Raw genomic sequence first — 26,147 nt, 5'->3', positions numbered from 1 at the left:
CAGTTTGTTGTCTATTTATCCAACCATCATGTTCATGTCTTTTGTTTTACACCCTCTGCCCCATTTCCCCTTCCCCCACTTTCCCCCTGTTCTCCTCGTCCCAGGTGACGTTCACTAAGCGGAAGTTTGGCTTGATGAAGAAGGCCTATGAGCTGAGTGTGCTATGCGACTGCGAGATTGCCCTGATCATCTTCAACCACTCTAACAAGCTGTTCCAGTATGCCAGTACTGACATGGATAAGGTCCTGCTCAAATATACAGAGTACAACGAGCCTCACGAGAGCCGGACCAATGCAGACATCATTGAGGTAAATCGATCACATCAGTAGAGTTTCCATCACATTGAAGAAGTATGACCGAAAATTTCAGCTCTGTCTGATATATGATTTTCTAATCAAATGTCCAGGGAGGAGCTAGTCAGCCTGGTCTCGCTCCCTACCTTGTATTATGGCAAGAATTAATAAAGAAAATCAAAATCAATCAATAAATAGGTCAAGCTTTATCCAAAACCCAAAGCGTAGATCTATCCCAGTCTTCACCTTTTGGCGTACATCCTTTTCTGATGTGTGATTTTTCCTTGTGCACATACGTATAATGCTTCAACATATGACTTTTGAAAGCTTGTATTTAAAAATTAGATTTTGCCAGAGCGGTCAAAGATGGGTTACGATGGCAATTCCTGTTCCCTTTTTATGATGCAGATCCAATAATATGAAACAATACATATGTGAATAGTTGGACACACAAACTCACCAAGGCAAATTTGTGGTACATGTAATTATACCTGGTAACTAAACAGACTCTGATTATATATTACTCCCTCTCATTCCTGTTTTTTTTTCACAGACGTTGAGAAAGAAAGGTTTCAACGGTTGTGACAGTCCAGAGCCTGACGGGGAAGACTCTATTGATCAAAGTCCCCTAAATGATGACAAGTACCGCAAGACCACCGAGGACCTGGACATTCTCTTCAAACGCTATGGAGTAAGTCACCTAACCCTCACTCCACCAGATAATGTTCTCATATTGCATACAGAGTAGGCTTTTCTCTATCTCCTTTTTGATTTCCTGTTTTCCTCATGGGTCTAGACTTAGATTTCTTGGACCAACAGCTGTCAGTCCTTATTCTGTATTGCGTTTGGCTTGAGCGTGCCTGGAGGAAGCAGTTACTGGTCTAAAGTTCCCCCAGGTTATACTTGATTTATTTCACTGGAGCTCTCAAACATCATTGGAATTAAAGTCAGAAGCTTGAACAGTTGCTTGGGTACTGTCATCTGGCCATAATCCTGAGTAAATAGTTAAGGAGACTACTAAATATTTTAAAGCCCTGGTTATTGCCTAGGGATGGCATTCATTCCAACTTTAATTGTGCCCATTTGCTGTCTAAAAGCATTCAAAGTACTCCCAGCTAGTGACTAATTTAAGAGGGTCTTTGAGGACCTTGACACATCAGGACCTTCTGTTTTAGCCTTTAGGACAGCTATTTTGGCTGTTTAGATCTCCACCCCTCTCTCAAAAAGATTGTGCCCTCTGCTGTATTATTTGCTAGCATAGCATATCCTTCCACTGCTATGCTGATGATACTCACCTGTATCTCTCAGTTAAACCAAACCAGTAAGCTGGTGGTATTACATTATCACCCTGCTTATGTCAAGGACTGGTCTGGTTGTCCAAAAACCACCTTCAGCCAAATGTGGACAAAGTTGAGGTCGTTGTCACAAGTCCTGAATATATACACACAAATCCAGCTGTCTCTTGGTCCTTTAACTCTGTACATGAAGAATTTAGGGCTTATTTTTGTCAGGTTGTAAATGTGCATGAACGGACTGTCGTACCCCTATTTTCACTTCTCTGAAAATTGATACTGGTTGCCTGTTAGTTTTACAATTGATAAGATTTTAGTGATTACTTTTCAGGCTCAACTAAAGCTCTATTTGGACTAGATGTGCTCAAACAATAACAATGCATGACTGCAAGAACAAAGAAGTCTCTACTGGAGTTGAGACTTTTGGTTTGATCTTTACTTCTCCATTGTCATTAGTCGAAGAAAATTGAATGAGGAGCTGGGCGCACTGACATGGCAGATTCGGGCAGGATTAAAATTACTTTTTTACAATGTTTTTTTTATTTATTTTATTATTTTTTATTTTTTTATTATTATTACATTTTTTTTTTTATAGACATGCTGTAATATAAATAGTTTTATGTATTTCTTATTGTTGTATTTGTCTGTTTTGTGCTTGCATGATCTCCATCATTGTAAAGAATAAGAGTTGCACTCACTTAGCGAGAGTTCACTGTGATTAACCACTTACATCAGAACAATACATACTTTGCTTCTGAATTTGATGCAGTGAAGCGGAGAGTTGTTCGGTGAAGACTAAAAGTGAAATTCTCTCTTCTCTATCCTCCAGCAGTCTGCAGCCCCGCCCCCTACATTCTCCATGCCAGTCACAGTCCAGGCGTCCAATCAGAACACACTGCAATTCAGTAACCCTGGCAACACCCTGGTAACCACCTCCTATGTGACATCGTCGTCGCTTTCTGATCCCCACCTCCTGTCGCCACAGCAACCGGCTCTTCAGAGAAATACAGTGTCTCCTGGGTTGCCACAGCGACCAGCCAGTGCAGGTGAGAAAGAGAGATTCTTCTGCGTCTGGTAAGACTGAAGTCATCTGGAGACAAATCAGTCCCAACAGAAACAGATGGTGAACCATTGGAAAGCTTCTTCCTGGGCTTTGGTGGGAGTTTTCTCTTCTTTGTTGATAAGCGATGTGCTTTGAGGAACCAAGGAATAAGTTATAAGTCATTTTTCACTTTTTTTTGTCAAAAAAGCATTCTTGAAAATATGTAAACTATCTGCTATTCCTTATTGTGAAGACTAACATGATATGTAAATATCATAAAATAAAGCATTTGGAATTCCTTCTGTTTTAAATACATGACTACCATGGATTTCCATTGACATATTGTGGCAAATCTTCGATGTCCTTTTCTTCCTCCGAACTGTGTTGTATGGAATTACACTTTTCAACAAGCCATCACTTCCTCATTCAAGTGCAAGATAAATCATATGAAGATATATTACTCTTTCATAAAACGAGAAAGCCCACTAGTGCCTTTTTGGGTTCATAAGTGCTGATTTTTCCAGGCTGTACTGTCGCATAATCCTTTCCTTTCATTTCATCTTTTCAACAGGCGCTCTTCTTGGAGGCGACCTGAATAATTCAAACGGAGGATGCCCGAGTCCAGTCTGTGAGTATTATTGTATTTGTTCAAAACTTGGGCCTGCTTTTGAATATTGCTTCTTTTCTCCTGTTATCTGGTCTGTGTTGGAGTCCATCCCAAATCCTGTCGAAGGTTCCTCCTCTCCTCTCTATTACTGTCACCACCATCTGTGTTTGTGCCTTGGAGGGATCAGGGAATGCCACCAGTAACATCAACAGACATGCACGGGTTTCCCAGCACTTCCCTTGGGACATGAAGTCATTTTTATAAGTCCCTATTTAACATTATGGCAACCATCTCATGTGGAAAAAAACATTACATTTTTCTCAATGGGAATCTCTTTTAATACTTTTATTTGACTTATGTATTGACTTTTATAACGTAACACCAATACGTTTTGCTTTATCATTTATTACATCAGACGACTGACATTTTCTAATACTTTTCTAAAATCTGGTGTTCTTCCCATTTAATATAGTTTCACTATATTTCTTGTATATTCTTTCTGGTGTCAAGCACATTCAGTAGACCTAGAGAAGCTAAATACCCCTTAAATTTATCATTTTGATTTATTTTGATATTATTTATATTTTTAGCTCAGTCTGTAAACATAATAGATGAAGTGTAGAATGACTTCTACATACACTATAGAGGTTATTGTGAGAGATGAGAGATTATTACTACACAAATTATTGTGTACAAATTAGTCCTGAAATGCTACTTACTTTTTTTTATTTTAACAGCAACTAAGCAGAAACCCTTTATGCAACATACAATATGCAAACACCAGTTCATTATTAATAAATATATATATAAATATTGTGATTTATGCCACTATATGAAAAGCTAGTATTTGTCTGTGTGTATTCAGTTGTTCAGATATGAATTTTCATTCATGAGAATTTAATTTTCATCCATTATTCAAGTGAATTACATTTGATTGAATATAAAGCAACTCAAGTGCTCTGGCCTCAAAATTACAATTCTTTACGAAACTGACATATTGCAAATGAAAGGAGATATTACATAAGATTGTATAAGAAGTAATACATTTGTCTTGACATTTCACCCAATAATATGTTACCAACACAAAAATATTTCAACATCAATTTAGGTCTCATTAGCTAGGCTTTTTACTCTGCATTAATTTAATTACATTTTCTCTACAACTAAAGATCTTTGTTCTGTTGATGTTGACGTGTCTTTTTACATTAGGGACACTCAGAATAGAATCGTACTCGCAGAAAGAAAGCTTGTGAAGATTATTTTAACACAACTTTGAATGCGCACACAAAGAGGCTTTGCTGAAGGCGCCGTCTGCATATATATCCTGCTGTCTTCGTTCACCTGGTTGAATTTCTCATTGATTTCTGTCCATTCTTACCTTTTTTCCCTGCAGCAAATGGATACACTAGTGCCAGGGCCTCCCCAGGCCTCCTCACCATTTCCAACGGCAACAGTCTGGGGAAAGTAGTTCCGGCCAAGTCTCCGCCCCCACCTCCCAGCCCCCAGATGGTCAACAGCCGCAAGCCAGACCTCCGAGTCATCACCTCACAGGGCGGAAAGAGCCTCATGCAGATGGTGAGCTTAACCAGGCTGAACCTGGTCTAACCAGGGCCTGCGAGCCTAACTGGACCCTCTTAACACTTTGAACCTTAAAAATGAAAGAAGGGAATTCCATATGGCAGACTCGGCCCATTTCTGAGTAAACTCTTCTCACCTCTATTGGCCCACTTTGTTACTTTTAATAATAACAAAGATGTCAGCGCAGCTGTCTGCATACTTGAATCTGAAACCTTGAAGAATTGCTCTGGGACATGAGGAGATAGATATTATTTTCATTCCACAAGGATCCCATCACAGCCAATTTAATGAGATGGAAATCACACAAAAACAAAGTGAATTTATGTCAATGTATCAAATGAAAGGAATGAAGATAGCCAGATGAGGCTATTATTAGAGGCTGTCTGTCATCGTTTTTTGTGTTTTTTACTAATGAATTGGGTGCAAATAAAATGATTTGTGCTGAACACTCAAGGTTCAGTCCAACATTTCAACATTTACAAGTTAGCAAGGTCCTGGATAAATTCGTCAACACCCACTCACATACTGATGAGATTTCTCAACAACTGTTAAAGTGAAAGATTCACCCACGTTTACTTGCAAGCAAAGTTCATTCTAACCAACAGTGGTTGTTGGTCATTGGAACACAATTTCAGCTGCGTCAACATTAGAATTAAAGCAAAACCATTATCTAGAGAAATGTCTTTGATTTTTTTTTTAACCATTCATTCCATACAGGATGCAGTAGTTTATAGTTACATTTCCTCACAAACTAGAGGCAGTAATACCAACAAAGTAGCCTACCTAGCTTACCTAAGTTTTATTTCCGTTTCCTTATGTTTTTTTCATGCCTCTATTTAATTTTAGTTAACTATAATAAACCAGGTTCAGAGTTGTGACCCTCTCTGTTACCACCCTTTGCAGACAGAGGATGAGCTGGAATTGGTAAACGAGGTGAATTTCCCCGTGTCGATCACTCGCATGAGTCGGTGGCTGTCGACTGCCCGCACATTAGCATGGTTACACTGCCCTCATGCGTGTGCCTGAGAAGAGACGTTTTTCATTGTTTTGGTCTTGTTCCACTGGCATTTCTTGGGATGGTCTTCAGTTTGTCAGTTTGTTACCACCTGGCTGCATGGGGTCCAAGGCTCATGGTCGTGTTGTTCCAGCATTATCGTACACAGTCAGAGGATCATACCTGTAGGGTCTTGTTAGTGAAGATCTAGTCGTCCATTTGTAACACAGACCAATGCACAATGCTTTAGCAACATTGGTGAATTGCATTGTGTTTGAATGATCCTGTTAGTTTTGAACTAGGCCCATTCTCTTCATCATATGACCAGTTGGAAGCATGGATGTCTTTTTCACGTGGCAGTGTGGTGAAAACACCGAGGAGCATGTTCCTTGTTCACTTGAAACCCACACAGAGTCTCATTTTCACTCACCACCAGGAATGCAAACAAAAAGAGATCTTTTAAAAAAAATAAAATAACGGGCATTACATTAAAGGCATTTCACTCAACTGTGTTTTCCTCAGAGAGTTTCCTCAGTCACTCCTTTATATTAGCTCATAATAATTTACAAACAAAAACAGAAAAAGATTGTATGCCTCCTTGCCAATCTGTTTTTCTCTTATTTTATTTTGACATCAAATGATACTTGATTGTCATAAAACACCTGATATTTAATAATACAAAGAAACACTCTTCAATCACCAAAAAGTTGCAACACCAAAAAGTAATTTTAAAGATAGACAGATAAAATTCCAAACCCTCATGGTAGCAGTGCCACACAGCACATAGCATTGCTGCTGTTGCACCTATGTACGGGAAACACTGAATATTTTATCACCTTAATGATTGACTCAACATACAGTACAAGTCCTGAGCAAGCAATAACTTCACATCCAGTGCTTATATTTGGCCTTATCTATGAGTCAGTGACTGAAACGGAGTGCTTTAAAGCAACAGAGGGCCTCTGCTGACATCCACTGGAGAAACCTGAGGTGAGCTGTACATGGATTAAAGCCAAAGTTGAAACTAGATCTGGGTCACAGTGGTTGCAAGTAACTGTCAGTGCTTGTTTTAACCTGCCTGCACTCCAGGAATGGGTGTAATTCACTGTATCAAGACAAGGTTGTCGATCACAGAAAAGTACACTAAACTGTCTTCCCAGTACTGCCACTTAGTATTTGCACTGTATTTGACCCAAGTATTATGGTCTAGAATTCCTCTCATGCATTGTAAGAGACAGGTTCAACCTTAAAGCTAATTTATTAGGAAATTATTGATGTAATGAAGTTGGGATACTAAATGTTTTTGAAAGGAGACCACTCTTAGTATTTCTCCTTTTAATTAAGGCAGTAAGAAGCGCGAGGAAGGCAAAAGAATAACTATTGGAGAGGCAGGAGAGAAAGTTCAGGCGGGGGTCTTAACCATTATCTTGAGCATATAATTAAGTGTAATTTTAATTTGAAATAAAAGAAAGTACAGCTTGGCCGATGGTTCGCCTACAGTAGCTTTCCCTTGCCACTGTAGGGTTTACTAGTTTGTTTTTTGTTGATGGTAAACATGGCATTTTCAGAATGTGATACTGTTGTGTTATGGCAAAACATCACAAAATGTTTTTAAGACCTACATTTTAATTGGGATGCAACTTCAAAAGATAAAATCACCCTAATTCTGGACCATGTGACACTGTAACTGAGGGTAAACATAAATTGCCTTTAATGTAATGTGCCTCTTAACGGTTCACTCAAAACAGAGAAACAGTGTTTTTTGATGCATGTCACCAAGAGCCTCCTGACAGTAAATCCACTCGATTTCTGAGATTTACTTGACCCAGTATGTCATTATGAATCCAACCATATGCACATTGTCATTTCCAGCATGTCAAAAGTTACATTCATTGAAATAACTGGATTTTTTTTTTAAATTCTTTTTAGACTCACACCACATTTGAATGTTGTTTCCTTGGTTTGCTGTGATTAACCCTTGGTTCTCCTCTCTGGCAGAATGCCCAGCGGCTGGCAGCAGGAGCCCAGGTGGCACAAACCCTCACCACACCGGTGGTATCTGTAGCCACACCGAGCCTCCTGGCCCAGGGGCTGCCCTTCTCTGCTATGCCCACAGCTTATAACACAGGTGAACTGAAAGCACAGTCAGGACTCTTAGAAAGGGAGCAAAATACGTGGAGAAATACAATAACTCAAACAGGGGGGAATACTTTTTTGTGACACAGTATGTCCGCATTTGAGGCCATTAGCCTGGAGTAATCACATCATAGTATTCTTTGACAAAATCGTTTAATTTTGACTAATAGGACTAGCTCTTTCTTGCTCTTTTTTTATTTTACAAAGCTCCATACGTGCAGAAGGCATTTCCCCTTGTGATTAGTTTTCTCATAGCCTCTCCTGAAATTACTTAAGTTAATAACACACACACCTGTGTGACACTGATTTTGAAGACGAAAAAAGTTGCCTGACAGCATTGCTACTTTAAAACTTATTCTACATTCAGTTCAGTCTTTTTGGAGTTTGACTTGAAGATACTGACACATTCTTTTACCTACATGGTTGTAGTGACGTTAGAACAGAGTAAAATCAAAGTTGCAAAATTGTCAGTGTTGAAAAAATGTCTCAGTGAATTAAGTGGGTAAATTAAGAGCTTTGAATTGTGACTCCTCCCTTTGGCCTCTCTCAGAGTACCAGCTGACGAGTGCTGACATCACTGCTTTACATGCCCTGGCATCACCTGGTGGCTTGTTGCCAACCAATGTGTCCACATGGCAACAGCAGGCTGTTTCCCAGCAACCGCAGCAGCAGCAGCAACAACAACAGCAGCAGCAACAACAACAACAGCAGCAACTTAATCTTGCATCACTCAGCAACTTGGTGTAAGTCTTTTCTTCATTGTCTTTTAGGTGCTGCACCTTTCTCCAAACCTGGGATGGGTTTCCAAAAACCAGCATCCTTGTGTGATAGCTATCAGTCCACTGGATAACTTTTTTTATGTTAAGATACTATGCTGTTGACCTTCCATGTCAGCGTGCATGGTATCCCATACCATGACTCTATATGCTAGCAATTCACATTCCCTAAGTAGTGAATTGGTCTCTCACCAGCATCTCACCATCTCAGTTTCTTCATAACTTCACCTTAAACGGTACTCAGTCATTTTGGACCTGGAACTGAAGCACTTCTGCAGTATGAACCAGTGTGCAGTATTTGGAAGGAGGAGATACAGTTGACATGTACTGTATGTTTATTGTCCCAAAGAGAAAACTGTCTTGGACACATAGTGCTAATATAGTATAAAAATACACCAGAACATACAAATGTAACTATATACATCTTATATACACAATATACATACACACTATTTACATATCATATACAGTGACACATTGTTTTATCTCCTTATTCTTATTTTGATGTGAAATGACAATGATTAGCAGCTTTAATTTGAGGGTATTTTTAACATGGGATGTAGAGTTAAAGATCTACCGCCCTTTCTGTGCGTGGTCACTCTCATTTCAGGATGCTGAAAGCATTTGGTTGATATTGTATTGATGAAAGTGTGTGTTCTTCATATGGAGTCAATTTTCACCTTTTTCTGCAGCCCACAAAGATCACTGTACTCTTGACATCTTATTGTGCCAGGCTCTCTTTCAGCCTTTTGCATTTCACTGTAAGTAATAACTTAAATGATGCCTGTAGGGAAATTCTCTTCGCTTGCCGCCTCTCACAGGGAGGTCAGAGGTCAGGCTCAGCTACAGAGCAGCATCCATGGAGCTGTTAGGGATCCAGTGTCTTGCTCAAGCACACTTAAGCAGGACGGATGCTTGCAGACACGGGGGCGTGAACCGGGTCCTCTGATTAAAGAGCAGAGTCGATACGTGACACTGCTGCCCTCTGAGGATTCAGCTTTGACTCTGTTTTTGCTCAGGCAATACAGACTACGTGATTGGATGAGTGAAGTTAATTAAGGGTCTGAGTTATCAATAGAGCTTCATACTCCAAATGCTTGAAATGTGGGATGAAGTACAAACTGTACAAAGTTCTGGCACTGTTGATACAGTATGGCTCAAGATACTTTAAAATTACAGTCTGTCATTTCACATCCAAAGTAACAAGACTATGGAGCCGTATCATTAAACATTGTGTCACATTATGTCCTCACAGTCCTCACATTGACACACCGACGCGTACACAGACGTAAACATACACACATGGTAGATGTTGTCCCCTGACCTTGTCTCTTGTTCCTTTCACAGTACGCAGCCTTATCTTAATGGCAACTTTGCAATTCTTTGCAAACAATTCAGCTCCCAGAGCCAGCTCACACACTCAAAAACATCCATCTTAACATGCCATTTAGTCTCAAAGTCAGTCTTAAAATCTTATTTTATTTAAAAAAAAGTGAAAAGTTCTGCCAATATTGTGAGATAATTCCATTTGATTCCAATGCATTTTCAGTTGCGGGAATTTTCTGACTGAAATAAGGCAGATCACTCCATTAGTATCAAGGAAATGCTGCTTGATTCAAGAAAATTCCCATTGGCAGATATTTTTCACTTTTGTCCCCCCAAGAGAAGTAAGATTTTAAGACTCAGTACCAGATTAAACGACTTGTTAAGATGGAATTTCTTTTGCAGTGCAGTTACAATGCAACAAAAGAAGTGCGTGACCGTCGGGTTGGGGTGTGGTGGCATGAACACCAGATCCTTGAAGTGTGTTCTCTCCTCTTGTCCACAGCATGTGGGGCGTGGACAAACAGAACAGCGAGCTGTCTAGCCAGGTGTCCAGTCTGGCTGCCAATCTGAGGTGAACAGCCACTAGTGTGTGCGTGTGTGAAATGTCATGACCTTGTCTGTGGGGGAACTGTAGTGCACCTTGCATTCGAAAGGGTTCCTAACTTGGAGGCTGGCGTTTCTTATTGAATATAAGTACTTGTCTCACACACACACACACACAATCTGCATTTATGTTGCCATAAAGGCAGCCACACATTAATTTATCAACTATAACAAAGGACAATCAAATTCAGGCCTCCAGGAGTTAAACATTATCAACCTCTAAGCAAGATGTAAGCAGAAAGCGAACGCATGCGCCGTGACATTTGTTAAATACCACTTGACTCTCTTGGAAATGCAAAGGTCGTTATTAACTTTGTTGACAAAGATCAGGAGAATGTTCAGTGAGATTTCAGCGAGGGCTGTTCAAAAATAGTCAACCTTTTAAATAATTATGAAAATTGGATAAACGAGATGCAATGAAATTCATTTGACTGAAATGAAAAGGGACCAGTTGCAAATCAGACCATGGGCATCAAATTTGCTGTTTTACATGAAATTGCATTGAGTGTGATTTTTGCCTTTAGTCTATTTGAGAGAACGAAGTGCAGATATTAGACTCTTTCTTTTTCGCCTCTCTCCACACAGACACACTGCCGTTGTTTATATGCATGGAGTAACTGATTTCTTGACTTACTTGCCAGAAAAACAGACAAATTGTAAATTAAACTTATAAATGTAGCTATGTACCTGTGCAGCTGCTAGTTTGCCAACAAATAGCATTGTTCATGTTGCTATGGAGATTATGGCCCAGATCTACTAACATGGGTGCAACAAGAGGTGCAGTGCAAAAAACAAGTACAGATGCAATTAGTCCTGTAGCTGCAAAATAGTTGCTAAGTTTGAGTGTGCAAATGAAAATTGGCCCAGATAATTCATGAGAATTGGAAACCCTAAAATATATAAGGCAAGCTAAAGCATAATTGCCACAAGCAAAACCTCTGCACACGCTATTGTGGTTCCTCAATGGATGAACATTAGCCAACCCATCATCACTAATTAATGTAAAGTTTAAGTCTGTTCATTGTTCAAGTTCTTTGGTCTCCCACTGTTGTGCCGATGTCCTCTTTAGCTTTGTGAAGTAATTTTACCTTCTGTAAGGAAACTGTACATCCATTACCATGGAGGAGTGTTAGACTACCCAGGTGCGCTACATACAAGGTTTTATTATTGTTATTATTAATGGCCTTACCTAAGAGCACAAATCACAAAAAGCACAACAGACTAATGCAATAAAGACCTTTTCAATTGTTTTTGTTTTTTCCTACAGTCAAAACATCCCGCAACATAAAACGTAACATTGCAGCCGAGCCTCCCTGTACGCAGAGTTTTAAGATATGCTCTTCCTAGCTGTGCGCAGTCAGCAGATAGCAGCGAGCCTCTGGCGTTGATAAATCGCATGCACTGCCAATTTCCATAATTCCCTCCCTCTGTTGCGCTCTAGCCTTGGAACACCCACAAATGCATATGCAGTAAGGCAGAAGTGCGAAGAACATAGGTTTCCCGATTGACCCATTTATTCAGGTGCAAATGCCTCGTGCGCTCTGTTACTAGATCAGAAAAGAAGATTTTTGCGTCTGCCGTTTGATTTACTCTGGAACAACCTTTAATACATCAGGGCCTGTATGTTTCTTATGCTAACAAAAACATTATTGCTGTTGTTGAAGAAACTTTGCTCGCAATAATGTTTCACACTTTTTCCACACATGCCTTCTAATTCACCTCTTCCCTTTGGTTTGGGCTCCAACATTTTCTTTTCTCCCCACAGTGTTGGCTCTCCGTCCAACCTGCTCTTGGGTAGAGATGAGTGGTTGGGCCGGTACTGTATCACACTTCCTTTTTCCTGTGTGTCTGTGCGCTTTTGGCTGCCTCCCCTTAGCATGTCTTCTTCTGTCTGCAGTCAAACAGGAAAGAGACATAGTTCCGGTTTCCACCATGTTCTCTAACCCGAGACTTTTATCTTTTTATTATTTGTGGTTTCTTCACATCATAGCTGAGTCATTGCGAACCACCCTGTCATACAAACCATTTCATGCTTCCTGGGCTGTTTTGTGGATTTCTTTGGGAGCAGCGGGTTGTTTCTTATGCTTTTGAAAATGCTCGCAATGGATTGGATTATTGGATAATCAGGTGTGGCTTTTCCCTGTTGGTGCTCTGCCTTGTAATGTGGGTTTTTTGTCTGACTCTTGAGTGACCTTCCGGTTTCTCATATGCATTTGTCAAGTGACTAATCATTATGACCTCCTTTTTTTCTTTCCTTTCCTCGTGTTCTGTCCCTCATCTTCCTTTTTCTCCCTGTCTCCTCCTCTCGGTCTGTCTCTGACCCCGTTCTCAGGCCTGTGACCCATATACCTCAAGGCGCCATGCTGACCGTCAACACAAACTCCAGCGTGAGCATCAAGTCGGAGCCCGTGTCGCCCGGCAGAGACCGCAGCACCCCTTGCCCTCCGCCCTCTTCCACCACGCCGTCCTCGACCTCGGGAGGGGCCATCCTGACCGCGCCCCCCCAGTACCCCGGCTCCCTGCTGTGCCTGGAGCCGCCGACCGGCCGCTCCCCTGCAGACAGTGTAAGCAGCAACGCCAGCTCCTTTGAAGGCAGCGATCGCGACGACACCGGGGCGGGGGGCGGCGGCGGCACAGCAGCGGGCGCCACAGGAAGCGCGGGCCCCGCCAGCCGGTCCCTCCCACCCGACTTCAGCCCCTCCACCGAGCTCCTCAGGGCGCAGAATGAACCGGAGCAGGAGGGGGGAAACATCAAACGTATGAGATTGGACGCCTGGGTCACATAGAGGTGACGGCGAGAATTCTCTGCACCCCGCCCCACCCCAAGTGAAGTCTTGGTGACACTTAACCACCCACCCGTCACCCACGACACACACCCACACTCATCCCTGAAAAACCCCACTGCCCCAACCCCACTGCCATGTGACACTACCATCACACATCTGCCTCTGTCCAACAATTATACAACCGTCTACTCAGCTGCTTTACCCAGACTCTAAAGGCTTTGCCAAAAAAAAAAAAAAAGAAAAAATACTCTGGGGAACACGCTCTGAGTGAGGGAAGGATGGCTTAGTGCGCAGCTGGATATTTTGTCCAAGGTAGGCCATTGAATATAGAGACAGTAGATTCTCAAAGCCTTCTTGCTTGAATGGACTCCCATATAGTAATTTCTCTTGGTAGAACTGAGGCTTAAGACGTTTTGCAATCCGAGGAAACCATAAGAAAACATTTATCTTTCACACGGTTTTGACGTTTAAACCAGATGTGAAACCAAATCTACACAGGTAGATCATAGTCCGCATCACCTTCATATATTTACATTGAGCTCCGCTACATTGCTCACAGTGTGATTGGCGGCACTCAAGCTGGTTGTCAACATTATGGAACTTCTGCCATATTGACTGTCCGCTCTTGCTCTTCGAAAATTCAGTGTCATTTGCAGTGTGTGCTGTCCATTCTTCCATAAATCACTTCCAAAATGCACTTTTGGAAACTTTACTTGGACAAGTATGGTTTGTGAAGACATAGTATCTGGCGCTGAGCAGCGACACCCACACAGGGTCTTCTAGGTAAAGATAATTCACCCTGAATGGATCCCTTTCCGCTGCCACAATTACCAACCTCGTACCCGGGCCTCAAGCCCTCAGGTGGCACTCTGCGGTCAACTTGTGCTACCAGCCAAGGCTAAGGAGTCGAGCACCTTGCCAGAGTGCCAATATCAACCTCTCTTCAAAAAATGCCAAATGCCTCTCACACACACGGTGCAGGGACGCTGAAGAATATCACTCGCACTGTCGCAGCAACGACTAACAGCACTATATGAAACTGTTAATGCTTTTCAGGCTTTGAATTTGCCATCACTCTCTCCTCAGTTTGGGTGCTCCTCCCGTCCTCTCACCTCATCACTTTTTGGAACTTGGATGGAAATTGTCGCACCAGAAATCCAGCCAGTCACGCAGCTTAATAACAGGAGTAGATGCCATCCAGTTTAATGCATAGTATGAGTTTTTTGAGCCTCTGGTGGCTTTTGGTAGGGAAGTATTTGGTTCTTTCAGTCCAAGTGTTCTTTATCTGTTGGTATTTTAAATCTGTTTTGAAGGTCCGTTAGTTGTCCAGAAGTAGGAATTCTGACTTTGTATAAAATCACTCCTTATACAAAAAAGCTTTGATGTCCTCTTTAGCTCTCTCTAGCTCTCCTTAGCTCTTTGCGGTGTTTCAAAAAGTGAAAGGAAAAGACATTTTCTATATTTCTACAGCTTCAGTTGGCAACGAAGTAAAATAGCTTTTCAGCTTGAACGATGTGTATGTACATATGAATATATTTGCATAGACTTTGCTAGGTATCCCTAAAACAAGCAATGTGTTGATTCTCAGTGGATCTGTTTGCATATATGAGTGTGAATTTGATATGTTTCGAGCTACGGTGCAGGGGTTACGCCACACTAGGTAGTGCTGGTGAATCGGACTTGTTTCAGTAACCTATTTTATGCTAGTGTTGATGGTGTGTGCACTTTCTGTCTCTCACTCACAGAGGCCTGCTTGGTCGTGGTGTCATCATATTCTCTTGCCACACATTTTAAACCCACGCTCAAAGTAAAATTAGCTTTTGTCCATAACCACCATAACATGAACTATGGATGAAATTCATTAGGACACTGGCATTCAAGTAAAGGATTGTCAAGAGATACAATATACTTAGTTTCCTCGTGATATCATGATTATGAAATCATGTAAAACCTTTTTCACATTAAGCAAACATACAGATTATGCCTTTCACTTTGTACAGCATGCACTTCAGTCAGGAATTTGGCTGTGTTGTATGTTTTATTGTGTGTTTTTATAGTACAAATTTGTTTTGACTGAACCATTTCAAGTTTGTGTGCGTGTACACACACCAGATTGTATACGATAAGGTTAGTATACAAATATTAACAGTTTCTCAGTTTGCGTGATATTGAGTTTGTTTTGAGGCAACGCTCAAAGCGCAGACTTGTCTTTCAACTATTGTTTGTCGACTAAAGTTTGTATTCTCTTGCAACAATCCTGTGCTTTTAAATCTGTGTAGGTGAAACAGTGGAGCAAATAGAACAGGTGCAGAAAGAGAGCAGCTTCATGCATTGATGCCATGTGGTGCGACTTGTCCCGGCCCATCCCACAGTGCGATGTGAAGCCAGGGTTTGCTCTGCTTCTTCCTCACCGTCGAACTGGCAAGAGCAGATGCTGACATTTGCCCGTGTTGCGCTGTGGGACGGCGGTGGGCATGTGGGAAAAACATCATCATGCTGTATGATAATTTCAACTCGGTATGGTCACACCGTACTGAGGCTGTCAGGCTGACACACGTGTAGCGTCACGGTGTTGTTTTCCACCATTAGGTCATTTTTTTCATCACTCATGTCACACAGTCTGGTAGGTAGTTTTTCACTCTACTAATTTCAGGTTAGTATTATTGTCTCTACTCAGTCAAACCTGGTAAACAGTTTAATATCCTGGCCGGTTCAGTTTCCTAAACTATTAGAGAGCCTACTGATGAGTGGCACTACACAGACTTCAGACAGGGCTAATTACATTAAACTTTGGCAGCCATCATCTTCATGCCCAATCGGGAATAACTTCCACCTTAACACTTTTAACACCTTAACATTTCCTTTTTTACAAAACTAATTTCCATCGAACACCTCTGTTCGTGGGCGTTGATGGTTGACTGAAATGTGACACCACACCGATTGGCTTCGACAACCTGCCGCCTGCAGGTTTGTTCATGTACAAAAGGTTCTCTGTCCAATCTAGCAATGTAGTCTCAAGACAATCTATATGAGAAATGAAAACCTGCACCCCTGTTACTTGTTGTGTACAATGTTTTTTAGAATCTCACTATTTTTGGATTGTTAATTTGTGCTGGTGACAGTTCCATTGTCTATTATTATAATGATATTATTATGGAGCTTTTATTTTATTGCTATTTTGTGTAGGATAGCCAACTGTTTTTTTTTTTTTATTATTATTTTATCTTCCTTATCATAAACATATAGTACTGGTTTCCTTTTTTGAAACAACTTGCTGAAAATTGCACGATCAGTTATTGTGGTATTAGCAAATGCAATGAAGGAAATACCAGTTAAATGCTGCAATTTTAATTAAGATATAGAATATATTTATAAAATGGGAAACAACTGAAATTAGTAATTCATGAAATTTGAAAAATGTAAATGCATGGGATACAAGTAACAACACAACTTATGTTACATACAGTAATGATAAAGGACATGCATCACAAATGAGTTTAAAACAACTCAGAATAATGTAGCATATGAAATACTAAAGATGAAATTTATAGCTAATATATTGTGTTGAGCTAGTCTGCTTTGGGTTTTGTTGTAAAGAAATATTTCTTTTTGTTGTTTTTTTGAGAATGATATACAATTTGTGTATATTTTCATATACAAAGTATGCACTGATATGTTATTAAAATTCTATACCGCTTTTACAAAAAAGTGTTTGTTGTACCAAAGTATCCAAGTCCCTTGAAACCTTATCCTTTTTGCGTATGTTTTACCGTATTTTATATATTAAATAGACAAACTGAGTGAAATTAATTTGAATCTGTGGTTTATTTTCCAACCAGGGGGGGTTCTCATCATTTCTGTCTACTGTTGATTATCCAAAGCCTTTAACATAGTTCCTAAAACAAAAGTCGCATGTCAGCACATCTGTAGCGGGACGTTCCAGACAAGGGGGATGAGTGAAATATCCAGACATCTTTCCAAATGGATTGGAAATATTGGGTCTGCATCCAGAGTGCATTAGATGTGCGTTAAATTTGTCTCCCCTCAGTTTTTCTTGCTTGTTTTTTTCCACCCCTCCCTGCTCCTTGTCACAGTCACCACCACGTGCGATGCGGCTTCATTTTGTGCATTCAGTGACAACTCAAAGGCTAAATTTAGCCGTTCCCTCATGACCTGTGAGGTAAGCAGTTTCGTCAGTGTGAGCAGGTAAACAACTAACAATTTGTTTATCCCGTTTTGATGACAGGGTTAGCGTTAGGGATTACTCCAACATTATAGCATTTAAAATGATGTTTTCCATCGAAAGTGGTGAAGTTTAGATCGCTCTCTGTGCCGTTTTAAAAACAATTCTGGCATTTCACATGCTTTCCCCCCTATGGGGCGGCAGGATGGTGTAGAGAGAAGAACGACCTGCCTGAGGAGCTTCGGCTGGCAGAATCAGCATCATCTTTTATCACTTCGTAAACCTTACTGCTACAGACTTGCTTTTATGTGATGTTTTTCATCCTATTTTACACCTTTTTTTTTTTTTCCTTGTGCCATCTTATCTAATTCATTAAAACATTGCAAAACACCTGTCTTAATCATCAGCTGTTGCACACTGAATGTCAAATTTGGCAGTATAGCTTTATTCAACTCATCCAAGGTTCCAAATATTGACGAAATTTACTTTGAATACATACACTTAAGATCCTTCAAAAGAAAAAACAGACTATAAAAATAGTACAGCAATATATGTTGCCGTAGACAAACAGAATGAAAAACCTTTGATCAATATAAAACAATGTAAATGCATTCAACTGCCTACATTGTAAACATCAGGTTTAAAGTTATGAAAATACCAACAACTTAACGCTCATAACAATTTAAACTCAAATAACAAAATTCTTGTGCAATATTAGCTATCCATTATGCTAAAATAGCTTTACTTCAAAGGATGTTCTGTATCCAATATAAAATATTTACTTCAGTGAACATTCAATATCCAACATTCAGTTTCAGTGTATGGGTTACCTTAATTATGCGCATATAGCTGACAGCTTCCTGCTTTTTCGTACCTGTATTTTGGTGTAACACATCCAAACATTGGATGCACTCATATTGGCACACTGGCCTCAAAACTGGACTGTTAACTCAGAAACAGAATAGGGGCACACTGACATGGAGGCGGTACAGAACATTAAGATGTTTGTAATGGAGGCTAAGTGGCAAAAAGTTAAGCTTGCTAGTGAACTAAAAATTTTTACAATATAACATCAGAGTCACAAATGATCATCTTGCAGCAGATGCTGTTCAATCTTCCGATTCTAGTTCTAAGTGCTAGTGCTGACTTTTTGGGAATTACTGACACTGCACTTAAGTGGTTTACATTATATCTCTCTTACAGAAAGTTTTCAGTTGGTTAGGGTAACTTATTGTCAGCACAGCTTAGCTGCGGAGTGCCACAAGGTTCCATCCTAGGTCCTAGTTTGTTTTCCATCTATATGCTCCCACTTGGTCATATAATCCGCAGACAGAATATTTATTTTCTACTATGTTATGCTGATGATACCCAGCTGTTTTTGCCTGTAACATCCAGTGATACTAGCACCTCTGACACTCTGAAAGACTGTCTAGTTGACATCAAATGTTGAAATCTCAAAACTTTCTTCAACTCAATGAAGATAAAGGTGGTTACATTTGGCCCACCAATTACACTCTCTCTATTATCCAGGACACTCTCTGCGCTTTGTCTCTGTTCTATTTGTTACAAAAGCTAAAATTATTATTATTACCATGTGAATATTTTTGGATGTCTACATTTTGTTAGACCGAGAGTTGGATTTGAGTTTCGGACGCACTGAGAGATGCTGCATGGTTCACATGCTGCGTGATGTCATTCATTGCTTTCTGAACATAGGCCAAAGAAATAATCAAATGCTTATAAATAGGGACACAAAATTACCCAGAGGCCAAGAGGCCAACATGTCTTTGAGCGTTACTGTGTCATGATGTGAAGGAACGGTACAGGTGTTCCTCTCAGCTCCTCACCCCTTCGGACATCAGGCGGGACTTTGCTCTTTAACCCCACCATCGCTGCCTGGGAGGAGCCGTCGTGGGTTGAGCCACATCGAAGACCGCCCCTTGTCCGAGCGACGAGCAGACGTAGTACAGGTTGGTGCCCAGCATGACCAGTATGGGGAGGAAAGAAAGGCCAAAGCCCAGCGCCCTCACACTGCTGCCCAGGGAGAGGCACACCCAGTAGATCAGCCTGTGGTGCAGAAATAACATACTGTAACTCACTCTGCACATGTTGGACCGCAGGAAATACATCAGGAAGAGAGTTAATAGGTATTATGGCCAAAACAGTCAAAACATTTGCAACTCTATTTGTGATTTGAAAGTACAAGACTGCCTGTGTCATGTAAACTGAGCGTTGAATATTTGTAATTTTCCCCATTCTGTTTGATTTATATTTATTTTTTAATCAGCATGTTTTGGACGGATGGGTAATTTTGACAGAAAACCTGATCATTACCCGCATCAGCCTGTACGCCCACACTCCCTTTGAGTAGGCAAATTAGAAGGGAGATAAATCTGCTTAGGTCTTTCATGCCTTTCATGAATTTCTGTAGCAGGTGCATGATGACTCAAAACTGGATTAATAACGCAGACGCTGTTTTAACTCGCTCTAATTTACCCCAAACATGTATTCCATACTGCCAAGTGTAGTCATAACTGAAACCTCATAGAGGCATGCTGAAATTCAAAAACGTGTCAAGCATCTGGTGATGTTTAGAAACTCCAGACTTTTAGAAGTTGATGCACATTAAGAATTTTTCACAGCTAGGAGAGGGAACACAATGCAGCCATGGCATTTTTTTTGTCTTGACTGTCTTATTCATTAAGTCATTCAGTTATCTATTTATTTAACTCAGGACAGACAAACTTGGCATGACGTCTACAGAAAGCAACACTGTATTTGTCACTCATCAAAATTACGACAATATGAATATCTAAAATAAAATCTAGCATTGTTTTGTCTGTTTTACAATTAAAAGACAGTTATCTGCTTTCAGCAGTTGGTCTATTTTCAATAGATGATTTCACAAGCTAGACTACTATTTAGACCCACAATACAGTTCCTTCACAAAGTATTCAACCCCCTTGACTTTTAATGCATTTTGTGATGTTGCACAGGCTGAAGGCCTCGCACGATGAGTCAAGGTGCAACCAACAACAAAGTTGAATGGTCCCACGTTTCGCTGTCCACAAAATCTTATTCTGACCAAATGCTGCTGCCGCCTTTATAAGGAGAGCTGTTGTTCTTTAATTGTTCACCAGATATTGCTGAAAATACCCTCTGGTTAAAGCTGACAGTCTGCACTTGACTCTCAGACCGTGTGTTATTTCATATACAAAGTAATATGAGTTTGGAGTGTTTCTTCACACACCTGCCGAAGACAAAGATGATGGTGAGCAGCGGCACCAGCTTGAGCAGGTCCTGATCGATGTACGTTGCCATGACGGCTAGTTGCAGGAAGTAGAAGAGGAAGAGGGCCAGTGATTCGTTGACAAAGTGCCAGTGGACCGCAACCTCCCTGCTCTCTAGTTTACCCTGATAGAGCGGCTTCAGCGCACTGAAACGCAGCCTGGCGACCCCCTGCACCACAACACCTGCAGGCAGATACAGAGAGGGACAGAATTTCAGTATGAAATGTAAAACTGCTTATGATTATTATTATGATATAAACAGAGACAGCACGTGATAAAAGAAAAGCATGTTCGATTTGAGCTGTGCATGAATAAAAAGAACACATTAAACACTCTGGAATTCAGCATAGCACATTAGCGTCCCTATCCTGCTTACCCAGGAGGATGGGGACAATGGCAAAGAAAGAGCAGCGCAGTGTGTACACCAGCCTGAGGGGGGCGCTCTCCAGCAGCGGGGCATCAAAGGGCAGGAGGGCGTAGCCGCCCCACACCAGCAGGGGGAAGAAGAGAGCTGCGGCTGCCGTCGCCAGAACTAGCTTCAGCTTCTCACTGCATACATGGTCACAGAAGTCTAAGAGAGGGGAAAACAAGAGTTACAGTCATGTTTTGTTTTGTTTGTTTGTTTGTTTTTAAACAGAGCGAGCGTGGCAGATCACCATCCCTAATTATCCCTTTCTTATAGGACGGAATGGTGACAGGGAGACAAACAGGATTAGAGGGAGACAGGAGTCCTAGCATGATTCATCACAAGGCTTATAGCAATATGTGGCTAACGAGGAAGTGGTTAATATACTGTATACAATGGCTACTGTCAGGATAATTGATAATTAAGTAACATTTGTATGGCAGATTGCCTGAAAAAGTGCTTCAGAAAATACTTAAGATCACCTGGATTAGAATAAAACACAACCACAATTTACATCTTATTTGTCACCCATTAGTCAAATGAATGGAAGTTCTTGTTGGTCATCATTTAGACCTACCACAAACTATCAAACAAACAAAAACAAAACATAAGGCCTGGCTGCATGGGGGCAAAGGTGAAAACCATAAGATTGGCAGCTGTGGTATTCATCAAACATGGAGACAAGGCGGTCATGTGTCGCCTCTTCTACCCCAAAAAGAAAAACAGGACCCAAATATCTTAATGCAGTCCAGAGATATGTGACTGTTTCCTTTACATTCATTTAGGTGACTCTCCCTCCACACCTGGAAAATTGCTCCCACAGCTAGAAAAGTGTAAACATCATGAAAAATCATCGTCTGGCTGTATTGCTCATCCCATACAAAACAGGTATAACTTTAGTGAATGTCTAATAGAGGGGGGGGAAAGATAGCAGCACAGATCATACAGGTTCAGGCTTTTTGACAGCTATGATTTCTAGATGCAATATTACAGAGATTAATATTACAGAGACTCACATGTGTAGTTGTCGTCCTGCTCGGTCCACTCGGGGTAGAACTGGACTGCTGAAGCCGGTTCTGTCTGCATCTCCTTCTCTGTGTCCTTCTCAATAAAGTGTCTGCTCTCCTGAGGAAGCTCCTTGCTGGACGGATGCAGAATCTTGACTTGCGGAGTGAAAACCAAAGCAGCTTTCTCCGGCATCCAATTCTCCTGTCCCTCTTCCTCATCATCCTCCTCCTCATCTTCGTCGTCTGCGAGTGAACCGTCCCCTTTATCGGCCCGCTGCAGCTCTACCTCGTCCTCCCTCCACCTCTCTCCCTCAGGCATGCTCTCCCTCCACTTGGCTTTTGTCTTTCTGTCGCTTTCTGCTCGGCTTCGCCCCTCTGACAGGTCTTGGCTTCCTCCACTCGCCCCCACGTCCCTCTCTCCCTCCTCTGAAACTGCTTTTTCTGACGATACTACGTCCTCCTCGTCTGCCTCCAGCCTCTTCTCTTTGTCTCCTGGCCATGGCAAAGTGCTTGGCTCCAATACAGCGGAGCCAGTCACTTCTTCTTCCTCTTCCTGATCTCCTTCCTTCTCCTTTGACTCTTCTTCTTTAATCTTTTCCTCTACGCCTTGTTGATCTTTGCCCCCTGATACTTGGGGTTCTGCAGTAGCACCAGACACCACCTCTTCGTCTGATTCTGGGATTAAACCACTTTGCCCAGACATTCTTGTAAAACTTGAAATGTCTTTTGATTCAAGTTTCTCTCTTTTGGGTGAACTGTCTGACTGTCAGTGACGCATCTTCCTGTCGCTGAAACTCATTTTAGGATAATCTCTGTTGGTTTGCCAATCTGAAATCTGATTCTGAAAAGGGAAAAAGTTACAGCAGTGTTCAAGACAACTTCCTCCTCAGCCTTCAGTTTCAGAAAATTCAAAGTCCATTGTTTATCATGGGTGTGTTGCCCTATGGCTTGTTATGCCCTTGGATAGGTCTACATATATAGCAGGTTTCTGCAACTCTATCTCCCTCTTTCTCTCTCTCTCTTGTTTATGTGTTGTGTGTAATACACGCTAAACAGGCAAAATTCAGCCTAAAAATACTATGCAACCTTAATCTAAGTATTGAATTGTGAATATCAATAAGTCTCCCAAACATCAAAACAAATGCTATCAAAGAACAATTCCAGGAGATATTCCATTTCCACTGAGAGTGAATTACAGACTTTGTAGATACAGTGACAATATTTCAGATTATTTGAAGGAGATATGGCCACATTGTTTGGTTCATAACTGTCAGCACCACAATTAATACACAACTCTCTCCCAAAACAATACCCCAATCTGTGATGTCATCAGTGTATAAAATCTGCAGCTGCTCCTTAAAAATGAGGAAAGTTTGTGGAGCACAAAGCAGGTTTCTAGGGACGAGGGAACATTTTAAGGTTCAGAACTGATGATAGTACACAAAACATACTGTAGGTCGACAAAATAATACATTCAACCATGGACCAGCCACACCACAGAAACATTCCAACTGCAAAATATTACCTGAATTAGAAGAAATATTTGTGATTTTGCCATTACAGAGGGACTGTTTTTAAATGTATTTAGGATTCAGTAATTAGAGTGATACTACTTGTGAAATTACCCAATTTTGGGATATCCAGGGGATTATTTTAACTGTCCATCCCTTCAGTCAACTATTAACATAAAATACTGTTACATTTCAGCTGTAACGTGAGTGATAAACAATGTAAACAGTCTGCAGCCCCACTCTTTCAACTTTCTGACTTAGCCTACATGAAACAGCATGAGCTTTGCCTGTCGACTGTTGACCAAACACTATAAAAACAGTTTGACAACAGTTAAAAAGTCTTAAAAATTAAGAAAACATTTTGTTGTAACGTTAAAAGAGGAAACCAAGCTGGATATAGAATGGCTTTCTGTAATGGCAAAGCAGGATTTTTTTCCTATGTTTGACTTTTGAGATAAGCTGAGTGCCATGGATTTTTCTTAAAAAGAAGAAAAAAAAAGACTCATTTTATATCTTGATGCCATAAAAGGTTCAGGTGACGAGGCTTAGCTCTGGAGTCTGGTTTTGGGAGAGTTGTTCATGTTCATAAATATGGTTGTAGCCAACTGTCCTAAACTATAACAGACGTGGGTCAACTCTTCACTTTTGTATTCACGTTTGAGTGAGTTTTGTCGCTTTATGCTTTTGGCAGGATATCAATCTTGAATTCATGCCACACTGTGTGATACTTTATGACTGAAAATGAGCTTAAGGAACACAGTCAGCTTCATGTTACATGGAACCTATAATGTCAGTAAACATAATTTCTTCCATGTTCCATTTAAGCAGCAAAAAAATAGGCCTATCTCATGAACCAACTTTATGGTCCACGGTTTGTTTTGACCAGTGTTGACCTAACCCTATATAAATATATATATGTATTTGTAACAGCATTGTCGCCTACACAGGCCTGGCAGTGACACACAGCCGTGAGGAATGTAGTTTCAGGATGGAGCTGAAACTTGTTTTGCAAGTTAACTGCGACCTAGCCTTGCGATACTGAACTATTTGAATAATTTTGAACAGAAGATTGACTTACCTGCGATCTGCCGCATCAACGAATCAAACAAACAGCAGTCTTTAACTAATTAATCCGACCTGAGTAGACTAGTTGTTTCTCACTTGTGGAAGCTAAACTTGAAACGAGGTTAAGTTATTCGGCAGGTGTGTCCAGGTGCTGGCTCCATTCTTTAACCAGAGAGGAGGAAAAAGGAAAGAGCTATCACTCTGCCTCCGTTTCCAGGTACCGCAAACGTCATCGCGAAGCACGGCCAGAATCTGCTGAAAAGGGTGTAGGGCCTTCTGTAGCAGATATCTTCAATTATAAACATCTAAGGTTTATTTGGACCAAATGGCACACAAGCCAATAATATTAACTAATTACCTTAATTAATACCCTAATTACCCAGCAAACTACTTTCCTGTTGTTTATGCTGGAGCCATGGAGTGGAATACAATGCCTCTTATAATTAGGACAGTGCAGAAGCCATTGGTCTTGAAGACCAAAATCAAGGAGATTGCTAGAATCTATCTCCATATAAAAACCATAATTATGAGAACTACTCTATTCCTTTAGTAAGAGAATTTGTAGTTTTACTTGGCAGATGCACTTTTGAGAATATATTGTACGTGATTATTTGCCATGTTGTCATTATATTTGATTTTATATACTTTTTTGTTCTTGTGACACCTGTCATCTTTCAGCGCCGAAGGAACAGGGACCACAATGGAAAGAAGTCCGGAAACAAGACTTTGTCATGCTACCCCCGACAGTTTCTACATGTTTTGTTTGTGTATCTGGATTGTCACGTAAACTAAACTTCCAGAGTTAAAACATACATCACACTGATTAAGAGGTTTTGATGAAAACGATCGATCACTATGGTAACCACTATATCTTTGCTGTCTCTAAGGTGCAATGTTGGAGAGGCGTGGCATGGGTGAAAATTACTGACCACTTTCAGACCTGAAGATGGGCCAATTTTATATTTTGGAGTGATTCATCTTCCCAAACATAGACGATCTTTGACTGGTGCATAAGTCACGTAACCAAACAGGACTAGTGAGGGTGGAGCTGGTACCCACTCAAAATAGAAAACTATGAAGCATGGCAGTGTAGCCTATGAACTTCCCAATAAAACATGTCATGTATGTGGTCAGCAGGAGGAATGGCTTAAAAAAACAAACAAAAACAAAGGCAACATCCCCAAATACTGAGTGAGAAACATCTGTACCAAATCCAAACATCACACACACCATGAAAAATAAAACAGCAAGA

At 40.8% G+C, this 26,147-nt stretch overlaps 2 protein-coding genes across 4 annotated transcripts in view; one reads left to right on the top strand and one right to left on the bottom strand.

Moving 5' to 3' along the window:
* mef2d (myocyte enhancer factor 2d) overlaps positions 1-17,665 on the top strand; it is a 31,826-nt gene extending 14,161 nt beyond the window's left edge. Inside the window, exons 3-12 of one of the 3 annotated variants that reach the window (XM_071517577.1) lie at positions 105-308; positions 847-984; positions 2,418-2,631; positions 3,199-3,255; positions 4,628-4,809; positions 7,805-7,934; positions 8,493-8,685; positions 10,547-10,615; positions 12,413-12,463; positions 12,980-17,665. In XM_071517577.1, the coding sequence (XP_071373678.1) occupies positions 105-308; positions 847-984; positions 2,418-2,631; positions 3,199-3,255; positions 4,628-4,809; positions 7,805-7,934; positions 8,493-8,685; positions 10,547-10,615; positions 12,413-12,463; positions 12,980-13,433 (1,692 nt within the window). In that variant the 3' untranslated portion in view covers positions 13,434-17,665. Of the gene's footprint in view, positions 1-104; positions 309-846; positions 985-2,414; positions 2,632-3,198; positions 3,256-4,627; positions 4,810-7,804; positions 7,935-8,492; positions 8,686-10,546; positions 10,616-12,412; positions 12,464-12,979 lie in introns of all 3 variants that reach the window. The other 2 variants (XM_071517567.1, XM_071517586.1) reach the window with 2 other exon arrangements.
* Positions 17,666-18,058: 393 nt separating this feature from the next.
* On the bottom strand, positions 18,059-25,052 carry LOC139642954 (transmembrane protein 79-like). Its single transcript, XM_071518030.1, has 5 exons — positions 24,909-25,052; positions 22,329-23,160; positions 21,283-21,477; positions 20,867-21,089; positions 18,059-19,683 (listed from the first exon to the last, which is right to left on the bottom strand). Exons 2-5 carry the CDS (start codon positions 23,020-23,022, stop codon positions 19,494-19,496), a joined length of 1,302 nt encoding a protein of 433 aa, XP_071374131.1. The 5' UTR covers positions 23,023-23,160; positions 24,909-25,052; the 3' UTR covers positions 18,059-19,493.
* Between the last annotated feature and the right edge of the window lie 1,095 nt (positions 25,053-26,147).

This window comes from Centroberyx affinis, unplaced genomic scaffold, assembly GCF_046629955.1.
Source record: "Centroberyx affinis isolate AG114_WGS23_722 - 3 ecotype Tasmania unplaced genomic scaffold, CSIRO-AGI_Caff_v1 ptg000046l_1, whole genome shotgun sequence".
NCBI classification, from domain to species: domain Eukaryota; kingdom Metazoa; phylum Chordata; class Actinopteri; order Beryciformes; family Berycidae; genus Centroberyx; species Centroberyx affinis.
The sequence above is the reverse complement of the archived record's forward strand: the minus strand, read 5'-3'. Positions and strand labels throughout refer to the sequence as shown.

What these genes read in the sequence shown, in the direction of transcription:
- LOC139642954 (XM_071518030.1), bottom strand. Translation starts at nt 23,022, where the DNA reads ATGTCTGGGCAAAGTGGTTTAATCCCAGAATCAGACGAAGAGGTGGTG. An exon ending in GCAGGACGACAACTACACAT is followed by an intron (nt 21,478 to 22,328) that starts GTGAGTCTCTGT and finishes CCCCTCTCTTAG; the next exon opens with ACTTCTGTGACCATGTATGC. An exon ending in ATCATCTTTGTCTTCGGCAG is followed by an intron (nt 19,684 to 20,866) that starts GTGTGTGAAGAA and finishes TCTGCACCACAG; the next exon opens with GCTGATCTACTGGGTGTGCC.